The 19,535-nt window shown below is 39.5% G+C and overlaps 1 protein-coding gene and 1 pseudogene across 1 annotated transcript in view; one reads left to right on the plus strand and one right to left on the minus strand.

The window, feature by feature from the left end:
* MAPKAP1 (MAPK associated protein 1) overlaps window positions 1-19,535 on the minus strand; it is a 279,446-nt gene that overhangs the window by 216,239 nt on the left and 43,672 nt on the right. Inside the window, 3 exon segments of the mRNA XM_010365871.2 lie at window positions 3,952-4,071; window positions 4,073-4,093; window positions 9,453-9,601. Coding sequence (XP_010364173.1) covers window positions 3,952-4,071; window positions 4,073-4,093; window positions 9,453-9,601 — 290 coding nt within the window.
* Window positions 10,155-10,332, plus strand: LOC115894123 (annotated as a pseudogene).

A 19,535-nucleotide genomic window follows, 5' to 3' on the forward strand; every position in this document is an offset into this window, starting at 1 on the left:
TAAAAAGATCTAAACCAGTCTGTCAGGTTTCAAGTCCACTGGTAAAGGAAAACCTTTGTTTCTAAATTTTAAAAAATTTCAAACATTAACTGTTTTTGTTTTTGCCTAACAATGACTGCAAGAGTCTAGGAAAAAGAGCTGTGGTACTGGAACAGGAGAAAAAGGAGCTGAATACCAGCTCTGCCACACACTAATGGGGAATCCTGGAGCATGTCACTTTCTCTCTCTCAGCCTGTTCCCTCACCTGGAGCTAACACTCCCTAGATCACTGTTCTGTTAGGATAATTAAGAGGGAAGTTCCAATGTATATACAAAAGATTAACCCTTCAAAAGTTGTAGTTTTCCCATCTGTACCTCCCTACATCTCACTGATGTCAATCACCTCCTTAATCACAAAACTCTGGAATCTTAAAGCCAAAAAGAATCCAAGAGGTTATCTAAGCCACGTTCCTGGTTCTAAACATGCAGAAATCAAGGCTCAGAGATGAGAGATGACTTGTTCTACATCAGAGAGAAAGAACTGCATGGCCAGGACTAACACTCAAGTCTTCTGATTCTCTGTCAGTGTTCCTTCTACCACATGGCCTAGTAGTCCTGGAAATCAAGTTTCCATTTTGTGAGTATGAATGTCATTAATGAAAATAAAAAATCTCGGCCCGGCACAGTGGTTCACACCTGTAATCCCAGCACTTTGGGAGGCCAAGGCGGGCTGATTACCTGGTCAGGAGTTGGAAACCAGCCTGACCAACATGGTGAAACCCCGCCTCTACTAAAAATACAAAAATTAGCCGGGCATGGTGGTGCACACCTGTAATCCCAGCTACTTGGGAGGCTGAGGCAGGAGAATCGCTTAAACCCGGGAGGCAGAGGCTGCAGTCAGTCAAGATTGCACCACTGCACTCCAGCCTGGGCGACAGAGTGAGACTCCATCTCCAAAAAAAAAAAAAAAAAAAAGAAAGAAAAGAAGAAAATAAAAATCTCTGAGAATTAGAACACCTGGATTCCATGCCCAGCTAGGTGACCCTAGGCTGTCATTTGATTTCTCTGGATAGAGGTCTTCAAGATAGTAAAATCAGGGCCTCATTCTTTGAGGGAGAAGACAATCTCTCCACGGCAAATCATGCAGAGCAAAGTACCCCATGATGAGAAGGTTGAATGTAAAATCACACCATCCCTAGTCCCCTCCATGCCTACAAGGATTGTCTCCTGGGCTAGACCTCAGTGCTTGATATTCATTCCAACCAGATTCCCTCTACTAACCTGGTAATTGATCAGGTAGTGAGAAGGTAGTACGATAACAGTAATCTCATTGTAACAAAAATACGTCCATGTTGTTTACTTCTTAGTCCCCTAACCTCCAAGAATTACAATCAACATGTCTTAAATGACACCTGACATCTGCCTCTTTAAAATTACTCTCTTGAAAATAAAAGAATAAAATCACCCTGTCATTTTCTCCTCTAAATGGCCTGGTGAGTTGGGCTGGGCATCTAAGCACACATCCCTGTCATCTGAGAGGAAGTGACTGATGGGAGAGGAAGTATCTGGAAGGTGACTAACGTCTAAAGGCAATTCCTTAGCCAGTTCCAAGGCTGGCTGACAAGCAAGAACGAAGAAGAGGCTTCTTGCTCCACTCTCACCTCAGCACTGCCTCAGATTCCCCAAACACAAACCAGACAAGTAGGGTATATCCCACCTCCCAAAAACATGTACAGTGTCTTCAAGGACATGGTAACAGACTATGATTTGTGGTCAGCAAGTCCAAAACAGCTGCCAATGGGAATGTCCACCTCATCTTTGGCCCTCTTTCAGTGCTTCCTAATTCAGGGATGGTTTCATTATCCATCCAGCTCCACAAGCCAGACACAGACCAGAAAATCATCCTTCAAACCCCTCTCTAACCCTGTTCCCTACATACATCATCAAATCCAACCACTTTTGCCTATCACTAAACATCTCTTAAATTCATTCACTCCATCTTCATCCTAACAAGCAAGCTCAGGTTATCACTCTCTCACCCAGAGCACTGCAAAAAATGTCTTGATTACTTTATCCTCACAAATCCTTCTCAGGGATATACTCGGCAGCACAGCCCCAGGGGTCTTTTCAAAACAGATTTGATTACCCCACCTCCCCATTGAAATCCTTGTTCAAGGCTTCCCCGTGCCATTGGGTTAAAGAGAACACCTCTACCAGTCATACCTGGTCTTCCCCCAGAGCTTCACCTTTCACCACCATCTACTTCACCCTAGGGCTCCTGTCACATAACTTTCTTTTGGTTCCTCAAAAGTGCCAAATTCCACTTGCCTCAGACCTTCTGTTCCTCCTTTTTCCTCCCCCTGTTCTTAACTAGTTCTTACTCATCCTTTAGCTCTCAGATCAAAAGATTTTAACCCAAGCCTGACAAACATGTTCTTTCCATGGCAAGAGTCTGCCTTCCTTTGAAAAGCCTTAAACCAATGGTGAATTCTACCTCATGGAATTTTCAGAAGATGGCTCCACAACAAAGGAAGCCACCACAGACTGGCAAGGTTCACAGCTAACTGCAGAAATGAGGCCTAGACAGAGAGCTCAGAGTGGAAGAAGTTAGTTTTAAGAACTCAGCATAGAGGATTTAACTTCAGAGTAAAATGCCGAAAAATTTTGTTGTGATTCCTGTTTAACTCATTATGAACTGACCATCAAGACAAAAATCCCAATGTCTTCCCTTGGGATTTTCAGTATAACATGAAGCAACAGGAGAGAGTTAATATAATGGTAAGGGGGAAATAATCTCACAAAGAGATGTCTTTAATGAAGTTGATCCTTCTTTTTCAGACACCATCTTGCTCTGTCACCTAGGCTGGAGTGCAGTGGTGCAATCACAGCTCACTGCAGTCTCAACCTCCTAGGCTCAAGTGATTCTTCCGCCTCAGCCTCCCAACATCCTGGGGTTACAGGCATGAGCCACTATGCCCAGCAATCCTTCTATACCATATACGGGAATATGTAAAAGGTAGTGAATATCTAGTCTCCATCTCCTTTTAGAAATAGACTAACAAAAACTGATCTATGAAAGGAAGACTAGCAAAATACAGTCACAGAGATAAGTAGCCAAGAGAATAACTGCTAAAATCATGTTGAGACTTCTTTAAAGAAGTATGTAGGTTGAGTGCAGTGGCTCACACCTGTAATCCCAGCACTTTGGGAGGCCAAGGCGGGCAGATCACCTGAGGTCAGGAGTTTGAGACCAGACTGGCCAATATGGTGAAACCCCATCTCTGTTAAAAATTCAAAAACTAGCCGGATGTGTTGGCTGGTGCCTGTAATCCCAGCTACTCGGGAGGCTGAGGCAGGAGAATCACTTGAACCTGGGAAGCAGGGGCTGCAGTGAACTGAGATGGTGCCACTGCACTCCAGCCTGGGCAACAGAAAGAGACTCTGTCTCAAAACAAAACAAAACAAAACAAAAGCATGTACATGAAGCCACTGAACAAGTAAGACAAATAGCTCCTAATTCAAAATACAGTCACTCTGGATTTGTCTCTTACTGGGCACTAAGCAAGCAAAGCCCTGGAGAACTCTTACTGAAAGGAGCAGTGGTGGACTTTCAGTATTATGCAGCCAACTTCTTTCTTCATTCATGGTTACCCCCGCACCCCCACCAGCTGAGTAGGGGGGTGGGGGTAAAGGAGAAGGAAGTAAGGCCAGAAGACCCTTAGGCTCAAGGCCACTGCCTCAGCTCAGGCAGCATTAAGTAAAAGCTGCTTTCTAGAAACATACCCAACACTAAAAAGCCCAGGCTACATTATTTTTATTATTTTTTATTTTTGGAAAGAGATCCAGAAGCAAATGTAGTTTAACATATTAGAAGGGACCATTCCCACAAGAATAGCACATTTTCCAAGTTCAGATGGGTTGCCTTTTCCGCTAAGGGTAATTTTTCTTTTTACATGATTTCAATTCGCTGACCTTTTCTGAGTTTTCAACATTTCTTGGTGGCTTCATGCTTTTCTGAAAAGTTTTAAGTGACTTTCTTTGAAGAGAGCTATTTAATGCCAATGATTGTAAAAAACATTTGTTCATAATTATCCAGACATAGACTGGAACAATGCTGAAACAAGAGCAGCATGCAAAAATGTATTTAAGGACTATCATCCCAAAATGCTGCTAAAAGCTATTAACCAGTATGTGTTAATTGCCACAGCATTCATATTAATTTTCACTTCAGGCTCGACATTGTGGAATATTTCCCCTGATACATTTTAAACAAAGTTTAATTTAAGGAACTGCTTCTATCAACACTTATGAAAATTAACAGCCAAGCAATTAGCACTCATGAATTATCCCCTCCCCCATGCTCTCTGCAGCTTCCCTGTTAAAACAGTTTCTAACTGAGAAATGGTTACTTTCTAACAAGTTAACACAATCAAAGTCACAGCTGTCTATATGAACCAGAACTGGTTTGTTCTTTCAAGCACTTGTCAAGTCAAAGATTCCCCTTATATTTAGAAAATAGTATTTAGCTAGGCCCAAAAAGTAGGATATTTAACATTTTAGAAACTGCCAAGCAATCACCAATATTGAACCATTTTCTCACCCAAGGTTTAAAAAAAAAAAAAGCCATTCCCCCATCCACCCAAAGGAAGTAATTACTTGTCTCAATCTTCCTAGTGAAGGACGAGAACCCCACTGGATTCCCTGAACTTCAATGTGCAGACCGTTTTCACCCCCACTCTGCTGTACTTCTTCTTTAAGACACTATTCTAAAATCCCAGCTTTTACAAACACATTCCCTCTCACTCAGTACTGACAACCTCATAATGAAGTACGTGAGAGAGACATCACCACTGTCCCATCGTCAGTGCCGTGTCACCCCTTTACAAAGAGAAAGCAGCAGAAGTGGAATATTTGTTTCCTATGTACTACACATCCTGCTCATTTCATCCTCCTGAGGAAGATACACAGTCATCATTTCTTTCACCTATCAGGACTGGAACTTGTAGAGAAGAAACATTTTTTCCTTCTACCCTTGTAAATGCTTGGCTGAGGCCCCTGTAACAAGAAACAGAGTAACAAAAGACAAGCACACAGATTTATTTAACCTAAATTTTACATGGCATAGAGCCTTCATAAGAAAAGACCCAAGAAACCGTTGGTTAAATCTGAGAGTTTTTACATTAAGTTTGACGAAAAGTGGACAGTCATGTGGAAAATATAACAGGATGAAGGTAGGAAGTAAGTGTTGTAAACTGCGGGGAAATTTAGCAAAGCCTGTTCTTTAAGATTGGTCTTCAGAGATGAGGATGCGCCTTTCCTCCAGGCAGAGAGAGAACACATCTCACATGAGGGCCTTGTGACCTGCTTAGAGGAGATGGGCAGGGGAAGATCAGAGTTCTTCCTGCCATTTCTCAAGTTCCTTCAGATTATGATACTCAATATTCCAAGGTGCCACATTTTGGGGTAGTATATCCTGAACTCCATGCTTCATGAGGTTAAGTAGCTAGCCTGAGGTCACATCATACGTGGAGCCATGGGGATTCCAACTGAGGCTTTACTACAGAATAGGTCGCTTTACTAAATGATGCTGCCTCTCACTGTGCTAGATGCTTCATCCTAGCATTATCCTATTTGATGGTCTCAGGAGCCTTGTGAGGAACTCACACTCATCTCCTTTCAGAGGTGAAAAAAACTGACTGAGATGACATAACTTGCTAATCAGTCCCCCCCCTTCCTTTTTTATTAGTAACTGTATTGACAGGAAATGGGTACTTGAACTTCTGATGGTCTACTAAGGATAATATCTGCAAATGTAATTTGACCAGAATAGTGATAATGTGCTAGCAAAAGAGTCTCAAGAAAGTGATACGGCATAAAATGGATAGGGTTAGATTTCCTTCTTAAAACATAACCTAATCTGAAACAGGTGGAGAAACAGGGCAGAAAAACCACATATTTTGAGGCACTTAAATCAGTGCTGAATGTCTACTGCCTCTCAGCAAAGCCCACTCCCCGATCACCTCAAAGCAACCTCTTGTCACAACCAACAGCTCCCACATCCAGTGAAATCAGGACTGGTACAAGAAGTTTTCCAATTGTCTCAACCTCTAGAATAGAGGTTTTGTGTTGTTAATGAGGCTATTCAGGGGTTCCATTCTCAACAATGCTTAAGAATTCAGGCAGATGCTTGAGGCTGGTTTTGCCCGTCTGACCAAAGCATGCCCTAAAACTGCTTGGCAATCAACCTTGAACTTTTTTCAAATGATCAGTAAACAGTTATTGATAATGCAGACTCTAAAAGAGATCACAGACAGCATCACCAACATGCTAAAGAAATAGTATCAACATGATACACCTGACCCCCAAAATTGTCAAAATTACAAGGCACACATGCCTAAGTACAACCTTTCCCTCTCAATTTCATGCCTTAAAAATTAGCTAACCACAATCTAAAAAAGCTTTTTATAAAATTATTAACCAGCTACAGGAACCAAAAATTACTTGGAAATATTCACTTTAATTTAGCACAATAGTTAAGTGAAGCTCACCCTTAGAATTATTAAAACCAACAATCCAGTTGGCACAAACTGTTAAGAACACTAGATGTGCCTGCTTGACTAAAATGTAATAGCAAAGCCATTGCAAAAGCAAAATCTTTTCTTCAAATCTAACACTAATCTTAAGAAGGATTTCACAGCAGTTAGTCTCTTGAGGAAATACATAATTAAATAGTTTTTTAGCATATTTAATTAGACCCCAAACTCTTCCCTGTCCCCTTCTCTCCCCAATTATCTACTATTTGCCCAAGAGACCTAAGCAACTCAGTTAATTATGTAAATAAGGCAAGAGTTATTCCCAAGAAAAGCATTGTGAATATTTGTAGGGGGGAAAAACTGTACATATTTTAGAGGCTTTAACAAACCCATGTGAAAAAAAAAAATAGGAGTATCAAAATACGTAGCAAACCCTTATATTTGAGGCAAAAAGTATGGCGTTCCAATGATAAGACAGTGAATCATTAAAACAAGACACTCATTTCATTTCTTAAATATGAGCCGAATAAAAATAAAATAATTTTAAGTTACAACAGTAACAAAAATTTAGTGCCGAATGTCAGATGATTTATGGGAAGAATCAATCTGGAAATTATTAGAGTCGACTCTCACGGAAAAGGCTTTATTATCAAGGGGTTGACATGATCTTAACTCTAGAGGCAGCCATGGTGCTGTTATAACTACTACAATCCCATTATTATGCAATCACAAAATGCTAATTTGATCATTTTGAGGTGTTATTTGAATAGTCATTTTAATTTCTAGGTTACAAAAAGGCTTGACTCAAGTATAATTCTCTATTAATCATTGAGATGTCATTGTATATCATATTGATGCATTTCACAAAGATAAAGAAAGACTAATTTAATATGTACAGTACAATATCCTTCAAATATTAGCCATTTTCATTACATATCTGCCAAATGCATCAATATTAAATAATAGATGAGAACAAGGGTTTAATTGTATTTTAGCAATTGTAATATGTAAGATAATAATACAATAGCATCACATAAGATAGACTTATCAATATCTAAATCTTTCTTAATCAATGCATAATGGTGATTGCTCTGCACTCATATCCTTTGTGGATTACAAATGGACTTGCTATGACAAAAGCACTGAGAGTCTTCAGTGTAAACACACATCTAGCGAGAATAATTCCTTTGTGACTAAGGAAATGGTTTACTTTTTATTTTCCTGCTGGTACTTCAGAAGTTAGATATATACACACCAAGCAGAGTTCACAACCTTGTGACAAATCCAAACCTAAGTAATTAACAATAAAGTCTATGGTATAAAGAGAATTCTAGAGTATTTTAAAAGATCTATGCTTTTTTTTATATATAAACACATTATCGCACATTAACTATTCCAGAAATTACATCCTCAAACAATGAGATGGTATCACGCAATGGAAGCAAATAAATTCCAACTGCTTACCCTAATCCCAACAATAACTTCTCACATGTCTAAATGAATCCATTGTAGTATTTTTAAAAAAATCCTATATAGTCCAACTCGCCATTTTCCAGAGGCTGACATTCCTGTCCCCTGGGGGAACTCCTTTCTCTGTGCTACATTCCACAAAACAGGAGAAAGAGAAGCTTTACATCAATACAGTCTATAACTTACTAAAAGTGCTGTGAGGTGTTTTTTGGAGGAAACTTCCTGAGTATATTAGGATCTTTATATTATTTATGCATTTTGTTTCTAGTTTTTGCTCTTCTCTCCCAGAAACATCAATAACCTCATGTGCTAATGGCCATACCTGCTTACTTAAACCTATGGAAACCTGCTGAATTGTAGGAAGTAGAAGTCTTTCGAAGAGAAAACATCTCTGCTCAAAGAGGACAACTGACAGAACCAGCTCATGAAAAAATAAATAAATAAATAAATAAAATTCAAGCATAAGCAAAAAGCTATATGTTTATTAACTGCAATGGCATTGAAATAAGACAGATTATACATGACACCTCCAGGCAAAAAGCTATCACTCAGCACTCCACAACACTGCCAGACAGGAAACATCACGGCAATAAATACAAAAATCAACCGCTACTGTCTTCTGAACAAGGCCCTGCTCAGGTCAGCACAGAGACACAAGAAGGCAGGGGTTTGGGGAAGGGGTGCTGCACATGAAACTAGGATCCACCTGAAACAGTAGCCATGTTTCTAAAAGGAAAACAAACACACTTTAATTTTATAACAGCAAACTGTTAGCACAAACAGGCAAAAAATAAAGTTAGCCTCCATAGCAAGTGTCAAGATCCCACTACAGTGAAATACTGAAATGCAAGCAATAGCCTAGGATTCTGAAATGAAGCTCAGATCTCAACAATTTCTACAATTATAATAAAGAATCAATCAAGACAATGCAAATTGCCTCCCAGAACCACTTTCAAGGCTTTCCCAACACAATTAGACCTTGATTAATCACAGTCTAACTAATCCAACTTCTCAAGTATACTTAGGAGATAAAACAGATTAAAAATATACACATATATATTTCTCCCTTCCTCCCCCTCCTCTTTCTCTCTATCATATACATATAAATACATATACACACCTATATATAAACAGATATATACTATACATATATACATATATATGTATATATACATTTGGGAGGATTAAAATACAACACTCCTGAGATATCTATACACAGAGAAACAGAGAATGAGAGAGCACAGGACTGTTTTTGTTTTAATCCTCCCAAATATATTACTGTGGAAACAACACCGAACCCAAATTCATACCTTTACATCAACAGTCTTAGAAAATGTGGAGTGACATTCTATAACTGTCAACTGACATTCTATGAAGCACTTCTGAAACCCTAAATCTAATAATAATACCAACAACAACTCCACTCAATTACAGTTTTACTTAAAGAGACAAAGTCTCATTTTTACTTACCTTGCCATCAAATTTGGAATACTCGTTAAACGGGTTATTCAGCTGCAGAGGGCACTGTTCTAGGCGTACAGATAATATTGACTGCTTTCCAGAAATTGGAGGCTTCTCTTTGAGAGACTTTTTTTCAAACAGTGACTTTAACTCCTGGGCTGTGACACAAGAGGAAGAAAAACATCCTGTGATTACACAGAGACAACTTGTCCACCTTCCCTAAAAAGTCTTCCTTAGAACCTGAAGGAAAAAGCATCCAGAGGCATGTTCAGGTCAGATGTATGCAGAAAGCCCCACAATATACTGTGCACTGAAAAGGCAGAGCCCAGAAAAACGTGCAGGCCAGGACAGTCAATTTGGAAAGAGAAGGGGTTAAGGGAGAGGGGAGAATCAGACAAAGCAACAATGGAGCCATTTTATAAGAAGAGCACTCACAGCCAGGAGACCTAAGCTTTGGCCCGGCTTTGCTAACAGCAAGCTATGTGATAGTGAACACTTCTCTAAATCTCTCTGGGCTTGTCAAACTAGATAATCTCAAAGATCTCTCCTGCCTCTAATATTATGTGATTTTGGAATTCTAGTTCTTCAAGGTCAAGATCTACATATTAATCCTCTAACACTCTTCAGTTGCACCTTGCACAAACTCTTGATGCCAAAGATGAAGAGGAGAACAAAGAGAAAAGATATTTATAGTACCAGTAGCTAACATTTATTGCTTCTTGGCCTTTTGGCTAAGATCAAGTGTAGTAACAGTAGCTAACATTTATTTAGCAAGTCAATATATCTCATTTAATCCTCATAACAAGCCTCTGAGGTAGATACTAGCATTATCTCAGATTTGTCAATGTGGAAACAAGCTTAGAATATTCTGATTAGCCCTGGACCACACAGCTAATAAGTAACAGAACTAGAATTTGCACCTGACCAAGGTTCTTATACATTAGGGCACTAATGAACAAGGTAAGACTAACTCAATAAATTTTGTTGCATGAATGAATGACTGAAATAATTCAGATTAAATTATTATTAAATCTGAATCTTCAGTTCTTATTCATTAGTGAACCAAGACAAGTTTCGTATCTTTTCAAAGATCATTTAATTCTCTAAATCAATTGGAATATAAACAAGGTGGTGGTAGCTAGATGGTAAGTGACTATCAGGAAATGTCCACACTTAAAGTTTTTAAATAATTCAATCTGAGACTTTAAAATCTGCAATAAACATGTTCAACCCCATTCCACTTTAGCATTGTCAAATTAAACCAAGAGAGAGAACAGAACTCTGTAACAGTCACTTAGAACTTCCAAAAAAAATGTAACTGCAGCTGGGCACCATGGCTCCAACCTGTAATCCCAGCACTTTAGAAAGGCAAGGTGGGAGGATCACTTGAGCACAGGAGTTCGACATAATCAATATATTAAACACAGATTTGAAGAGGAATTAGACTATAATTTGATTAAAAGTAATATTTTAAATATGGGAAGTACTTTTCTACCTGTAATCTATGACCAGTTTCATGGTTATAATTGGGAAAGAAATGATCCTTTATTAAGCATCTGTTATGAGCCAGGATCAATACTAGGTATTTTCCTCACCTGGCACAGTCACAGTCTTCAGAGATGCTAAGAGAGATGTTACTACTAGCTCCATGAAGAAACTGAGGAATCCCAAGCTTAAGTAATGTATAGACTTCACACAGCTGTTACCAATAGGGTTAGGTGCAAGGTGATGCTATGATTAACCCTTTCATTCTCAGATATTCACACTCAGACCTCTCTCCTCAACCTAACGTCTCCTCCCCTCTTCCTCCTTTGTCGAGGCTTGGAGAATAGAAACAACCAAAGAGAACTTTTGCATGCTCTCATCTGCTCTTCTATCTGCCTGTCCTCCTGTTACCATGGATGAACTCCCTCTGCCCTTACCTTAGGCCAGCCCTTCCTTGTGCACTAGATCCCATCCCTCTTGCCAACTCATGAACAGCTCTCCAGTAATTCTCTTCTCTCTCTTCCATTGTCACTTTTTCTCTTACTGAATTAGTCACATTGGCACACAGTACTGAAACACTGCTCATTAAAAAAAAAAAAAAAAAATCTGCTCTCTATCCCATACTCCCTCCCTTCTGGTTACTACCATATTTTTTTCCTTCTTAAAATGTCTTCTATATTCTTTTTGTCCAGGACCTCCACTTCCATTCAATCAAATCCACTCCAAGCAGGCATATTCAGGTTACACTACTCCACCAAAGCAGCTTTCATCGAAGTTACCAATGATCCCTTTGTTGCTAAATCTGTTGGTCAATTTTTAATCCTCATCTTACAAGATGTCTTGGCAGCATTTGACACGGTTCTTCACTCCCTCCTGTTTTAACATTTTTTTCACTTGCTCCCCAGGACTCCACTCTATCTGGCTTTTACACTGTCTCTCAGGCTACTCCTTCTTGGTCCCTCTGCTGATTCATCTCATTTCCCCCTTGAATCACTGGTATTTCCCAAGGCACAGCACTTGGACCTCTTCTCAATCTACATTCACACCACTGGTGATCTCACCCAGTCATATCCTTTTAAATACCATCTATAAGGGGCAAAACTAAATTGTGGTGACATAAATCAGAACAATACTTGCCTCTGGGGAGTAGAATGACTAAAAAGGAGCACCAGGGAACTTCTTGGGGGTGACAGAATTGCTCTATACTTGTCTGGGATGCTAGTTATATAAATGTATATGTCCGTCAAAAGTCATTGAGCTGTACATTTAATAGCTGTACATTTCACTATATGTAAAGCATATCTCAAAAAAAGTAAATAAAGAAAAAGGGAAACCCCAAGTAAATATCCTGTATATGCTACCAACTCTCAATGGTTATTTTTAACCCTAAACACTCCCTGAAATTATAGACATCCAACTTTCTACTGGACACTTTCACTTGGATGCCCACCAGGCACCTCAAGTGTTACCTATCCGTAACCAAACTCTTGATCTTTCCCCAAAGCTCCCACTCCCACAATCTCCTCAGTTAATGGCAATTCAGTTCTGATAGGCCAAAAACTTGGGAGTCATCCTGATTTCTCACATCCTACATCCTACCCATCAACCAATACTTCAAAAGCTATTCAGAACCAGTGGCAACCGCTAGCACCACTGTATTATCATCATCACCTTCAAACCCACTTTACTGTTTCTGCCCTTGCCTCCTCCATCCCGACGCTTGTTTCTTCCTGACATAGCCGCCAATATGAGTCTTTTAAAATACAAGTTACAAACTTCAGAATGAGGAGAAAACTTGATAAATCTGACCACATAAAAAGAAAATACTTTTGTATGGGAAAAAAGTAAAAAGACAAATGATAAATTAGGAAAGAATAAAGGTCAATATTCCTAATATATAAATATTCTAAAAGTAGACACTGAACAACACAGATAGAAAAATAAGACAAAAAATATGAAATGTTCACAGAAAAAGAAATGTAAACAGCTATTAAATGGAAAGATTCTCAACCACATTCATAAGAGACATGCAAATTAAAACTACATTTCACCAGATTGGCAAAAATCTAAAAGTCTGAGGCTCTGAGGACATAGACACTCTATATGTTACTGGTGGGTAACAGCAAAAGTCCTATGAAAGGGAATTCAGAAGATCAAGGAAAATCATATCTTCATTTACCCTCTGACCCAACAATACCACTTAGATACATTAGTAAAACACAATCTTAAAAAATATGCATAAAACTATTCCCTGCAGTGCCATTTGCAAAAGCCTGAAAACAATCAAACGTCCCTGATGGGGGCATGGGTTGGCACTGGTACATCTGTATCATAGAGTAGTATGCAGCTGTAAAATGGAATGAAGCTTATCTCTATATATTGCTCCAGAAAAATCCTCAGAATATATTACTAAATGAAAAAAATTACAGATTGTACAAAACAGTATGTATAGTATGTTATCTTTAATCTAAAAAAGGGGGATATAAACATAAATATGCTTATATATAGTTTTAAAGAGACAAAAAACCGTTTTAAAAATGACTATAAAAGAGTGAAGGGAATAGAACGTGAAGCTAGATTTCTCTGACTTTATCTTGCTTTATGTTTTTGACTTTGAAGCCATTTTAAATAATTATAAAAGAAAATTAAAAGTGTAACCTCTAAAAACAAAGGCAAAATGAAATAAATGAACCTAAGTATAATAATGACTTGGCAGATTAACCACAAAGAGGGGAATTATTTTAAATAACTTTGTTACTCAGCAAATGACCCAATTTCTTCAACAAATAAATTATAAGAAAAAAAGTGAAAGAGAAGCTATAGATTAAAAAATGAGACATTAGCCAAAGTAGTAGATGGATCTTAGATCCAAACGTGAACAAACCAATAGGGGAAAAAGAAAAATTTGAGATGATTTGAGAAATAATGAACAATAATTGGATATTTAATAATATTAAATAATTATTTCTTGGCCAGGCACTGTGGCTCACAACTATAATTCCAGCACTTTGGGAGGCCAAGATGGGCATATCACTTGAGCCCAGGAGTTCAAAACCAGCCAAATCCCATCTCTACAAAAAATGCAAAACTTAGCCAGGAATGGTGACTTGTGCCTGTAGTCCCAGCTGCTTGTGAGGCTGAGGAGGAAGAAACGCTTGAGCCCAGGAGGTTGAGGTTGTAGTGAGCCATGTTCATGCCACTGCATTCTAGCCCCGGTCAAAGTGCAAGACCCTGCTTCAAAACAAACATTTTTTTTCTGACCGGGCATGGTGGCTCACGCCTGTAATCCCAGCACTTTGGGAGGCCGAGGTGGGCGGATCACGAGGTCAGGAGATCGAGACCATCCTGGCTAACACAGTGAAACCCTGTCTCTAACAAAAATACAAAAAATCAGCTGGGCGTGGTGGCGGGCGCCTGCAGTCCCGGCTACTCAGGAGGCTGAGGCAGGAGAATGGCGTGAACCCAGGAGGCAGAGCTTGCAATGAGCCAAGATCACACCACTGCACTCCAGCCTGGGCAACAGAGCGAGACTCCATCTCAAAAAAAAAAAAAAAAAATTTCTTTATAATATTATAAAGAAATTATTTTAAATGTTTTTCAATGTAATTATTATATTTCATTATAATAAACATAATGTGATTTTAAATGATATAAATAATATTAAAATAATATTAATTTTTTGGAGAGTAGTAGTGCCACAGTTTTATTATGTGTTAAAAATACAAAGTATTTAGGTATGAAATTATATAGTAGCTGGAATTTGCTTAAAAATCATCTGGGAGGGCCGGTAGTAAAACGTATACATCAAACAGGACCAGCCATGTACTGATCATTGTTGAAACTGGCAGATGAGTGAAGGGAGTTCACTAAACCATTCTTTTTACTTCTGTTTATGTCTGAAATTTTCTACAATAAAGTTTTTTTTTTAAAGGAAATTTAAACTGGGGGAAAAGAAGTCACATATCACATCACTACGCTGATCAATTCACCTGAGAGAAAAAATACAATTCCTTACCAGACCATCCATGACTAGGAACCCCACTACTGACTTCTCTGATCCCACTCTTCCCATGCTTACTGTGCTCTAACCAACAGGTATCCTTCCTTGCTATTCTATTTTTTGAATACACCAGGCACATTTCTGTCTCAGAATCTTTGCACTTGCTATTTCCTCCCCTTAGAACACTCATCCCCTGATATCTGCATGACTCACTCCTCCACTTCCTTTAGATCTCTGCTCAAACAGTACCTTCCTAATGAGGCCTTCCTTGGCCACCCTACACAAAATAGCAAAATTCTCTGCCTAGCATTCCTTATTCCCCTTACCTGGCTATATTCTTCTCCATGCCATTTATCCATTCTGGCATATTACGTTTACTGTTTATCCCCAATCGAATATAAGCCCCATGAAGACAAGGACTTTGTCTTGTTCACTATTTGTTGAAGGAATAATTTATTATTTTTTAATAATAAATATTTGTTGAATGAATAACTCTGGACCGAAGTAGAAGAAGTTGCTGAGGTAGGGTACAGGAAGGGAGGACAGAGAGAGCATATGGGCAGAAAGAAGCCAAGACAAGATGGGGGAAGTCATGAGAGCCCTTCCTTCTGGTTCCAAGCCATTCATAAGGCAGAGTTATACTTCTTGAAAGCCCTCCTTCAAGTCGCTTTTTGTTATTAGCAACTGAAAAGTCCTAACCAATATAAACAGTTGGATTCGCCTACAAACACAAAACTAAAAAAAAAAAATAGCCTGGAAATTTAATTATCATCAGCTTTATGAAAAAGCACACACTATAGCATTCGGAAGATGAGAATGAGTATTAGAACTTATGCATGGAACACGTTAGAACTATAAGGATTTAGGGAGTGACGGGATACAAAACAAATACATTAAAATAACAGATTTTGGCCAGGTGCGGTGGCTCATGCCTGTAATCCCAGCACTTTGGGAAGCCGAGATGGGTGGATTACCTGATGTCAGGAGTTCGAGACCAGCCTGGCTAACATGGTGAAACCCCGTTTCTACCAAAAATACAAAAATTAGCCAGGTGTGGTAGGTGGGCATCTGTAATCCCAGCTACTTGAGGGGCTGAGGCAGGAGAATCACTTGAACCTTGGAGGCGGAGGTTGCAGTGAGCCGAGATCACGCTACTGTACTCCAGCCTAGGCAACAAGAGCAAAACTCCGTCTCAAAAATAAATAAATGAAAATTAGAATTAAAAAAAACAGATTTATTTACAAAAGACCAATAACAAACTTATGAGGAAGAAGATCCTATTTATAATGGTAGGCCGGGTGTAGTGGCGTGTGCATGTTTTTCCAGCTATTCAGGAGGCTGAGGCATGAGAATAGCTCAAACCCAGGACGTGGAGGTTACAGTGAGCTGAGGTCGTGCCACTGCAATCCAGCCTTGGCGACAGAGCGAGACTCTATCTCAAAAAAAAAACAAAATAAAAATACAATGGTAACACAAAATATGTGGAAATAACGTTAATAAGAAATGTAAAAGTATGGATCTACATGGAGATAACCACAACATTTTATCTTTATGAACTACTTGTATACACAAAAAATACAAAAAAGCTCATATGAAATATGATTTGAGGTTGGGCATGGTGGCTCACACCTGTAATCCCAGCACTTTGGGAGGCCAAGGCAGGAGGATTGCTTGAGTCAAGGAGTTTAAAACCAGCCTTGGCAACACAGGGAGACCCCGCATCTACAAAACATTGTAAAAATTGGCCAGGCAAGGTAGCATGCACCTGTGTGGCATAGTTACTCGGGAGACTGAGGCAGGAGGATTGCTTGGGCCCAGGAAGTCAAGGCTGCAGTGAGTCATGATCGTGCAACTGCACTCCAGCGTGGGTGACAGAGCGAGACCCTGTGTCAAAATATATACATATATATTTTTTATATTAAACATTGAATATTGTTTAAAATATATACACTCACATGTATGAATGAAATCTAAAATAAACACATCAAAAGGGTAACAAGAGCAGTTGCCTCTGAATGTGAGATTACTGGTAACTTACTTTCATTTTTAAATTTTTTTCTACACAATTTCTTATTTTGCTTTTTGAGACGGGGTCGCCCTCTGTTGCCCAGGCTGGAGTGCTGTGGTACCCCCATGGCTCACTGCAGCGTTGACCTCCTGGGCTCAAGTGATCCTCCCATCTCAACCTCCTGAGTAGCTGGGACTACAGGAGCACACCACCAGGCCCAGCTAATTGGGTGTGTGTGTGTGTGTGTGTGTGTGTGTGTGTGTAGATGGGATCTCGCTATGTTGCTAGGGATGGCCTCGAACTCTTGGGCTCAAGTGATCCCCCTGCCTCGGCCTCTGAAAGTGCTAGGATTACAGGCACGAGCCACTGTACCTGAATTTTTTTTTCCCCAAACATAGAGGGTTCAGCAACTTCCCCAAACTCTGGCCATAGCTCACAGAGAAGGAAAGGAATAAGAGCCAGGCACGGTGGCTCACACCTGTAATCCCAGCACTTTGGGAAGCCATGGCAGGTGGATCACCTGAGGTAAGGAGTTCGAGACCAGCCTGGCCAACATGGTGAAACCCCGTCTCTACTAAAAATACAAAAATTAGTCAGGCATGGTGGCAGGCACCTGTAATCCCAGCTACTTGGGAGGCTGAGGCAGGAGAATTGTTTGAACCTGGGAGGCGGAGGTTGCAGTGAGCAGAGATCGTGCCACCGCACTCCAGGCTGGGCAACAGAGCAAGATTCACTCTATAAAAAAAAAAAAAAGGAACAAGAGAACACCAAAGACTCCTCAGTACCCAAAACTTCAGAAGCAGCTCCTTTCTGCCAATAGTATGGGAGGGAGCAGAGCAGAGTAGAAAGACTAAAGTCTTTGGGGTCAAACAGTCCAGGAGGTGAATTCCAGCTTTACCATTTACTACTTGTAAGTAACTTGGGAAAGTTATTTGGCCTCTGAGCACCAGTTTTCTCACCTGTAAAAGAGACATATTAACAGCTGATTTGCTGGCTTTGAATGAAGATGAAATAGGCCGGGCACAGTGGCTCACACCTGCAATCCCAACACTTTGGGAGGCCGAGGCAGGCGGATCACAAGAGGCCAGAAATTCAAGATCAGCCTGGCCAACATGGCAAAACCCTGTCTCTACTAAATTTGTTTTAAAAAAACTTAGCCAAGCATGGTGGCACATGCCTGTAATCCCAGCCACTAGGGAAGCTGAGGCACAAGAACTGCGTGAACCCCAGAGGTGGAGGTCACAGTGAGCCAAGACTGTGCTACTGCACTCCATCCAGCCTGACGAAAGGAGACTCTGTCTCAAAAACAAAAACAAAAACCAAAAAAGAAAAAAAGAAATAAACTTAGTGGCTAACATACTATATACTGAGCAGATTACTCATCAGAATCACCCAGGGAACTTCTGAAAACCGTAACTTTGTGGGCGGCAAGCCCCATCTATTAAATCAAGAATTCCATAGGTAAGGCCTAGAAATGTATAAGGAATGTTATTATAACATGCACTTTTGGATGCGTTTCTGATTTTTATACATCCATTGCATTTGGGAATCATTACTTAAGAAACCAATAACAGAAGTTACATAAAACATCAGGTACATGTAAATAACTGATATAAATAAGCTACATTGTTGTTTTGCATTATTATTTAACTTCATGCATAAGAAGCCTCATTTGCCAATGAGACTTCAAACTTCTTGAGGAGAGGATTCATGTAGTCCTCCTAGCACTCAGCATAGAATTATTAGCCGCACAGGAGTTATGAAAGAAATACTTGTTAAATAATTCAACTAGTAAGGGTAATAACGAATTATGTAAAGAATAAAATACCAATACCATTTTAAAATAATAAAATTAAAGATACTTGGATCTTAATATGACATTATTCCTAACAAAGCACACTTCTGATGACACCATCTTCATATCTATCCATGCAGTTTTAGTTACAGGAATATTACAAGGATCTTACTCTAAGGTATTTCATTTATCATGTGGTCTCATGGCACATGGATCAGCAAGTTCATAAAGAACTGAGGTACGGACTAGATGGTCTCCACAAACCCTCCATCTCCTCTATGAAAAGACTGCCCTTTTGCTGTGTCTTAAAGGATAAACTGGATGTTGACAGAATAATTGTGAAAGAAGAATACTTCCAGGGAGGTCATCCTATTTAGAATGATGATTCTTCTAGTGCGGAATGAAATAAAACAAAGATAAGAAAAACAAATGAAAGGATTTTAGCAAAGCATAAATAATAGAAAAAGAATGAGAGAATGAAGCTGGGTATGGTGGCATGTGCCTGTAGTCCTAGTTCCTCAGGAGCTTGAGGCACTTGAATCCAGAGTTTGAGGCCAGCCTGGGCAACACAGTGAGACCCCCAATTCTTAAAATGAGAGAATGAATAAATAATTACCCATTCAAAATTCTCAATAAAAATCAAAAAGATTTAGATGTGGCATTTCTTGCCGAGACAGTACGTTTGTCGGAGATGTATAAAAATAGGATGGCTGCTCAGTTTGCCAGTTAGATGTTTAGTGGACTGCAGATTCCACTTTTCTAGCATGCTTCAATACACCCACAGTGCCAAGCTGAGGTTTAATG

This window comes from Rhinopithecus roxellana, chromosome 16 (genome assembly GCF_007565055.1).
Source record: "Rhinopithecus roxellana isolate Shanxi Qingling chromosome 16, ASM756505v1, whole genome shotgun sequence".
Classification (NCBI taxonomy): domain Eukaryota; kingdom Metazoa; phylum Chordata; class Mammalia; order Primates; family Cercopithecidae; genus Rhinopithecus; species Rhinopithecus roxellana.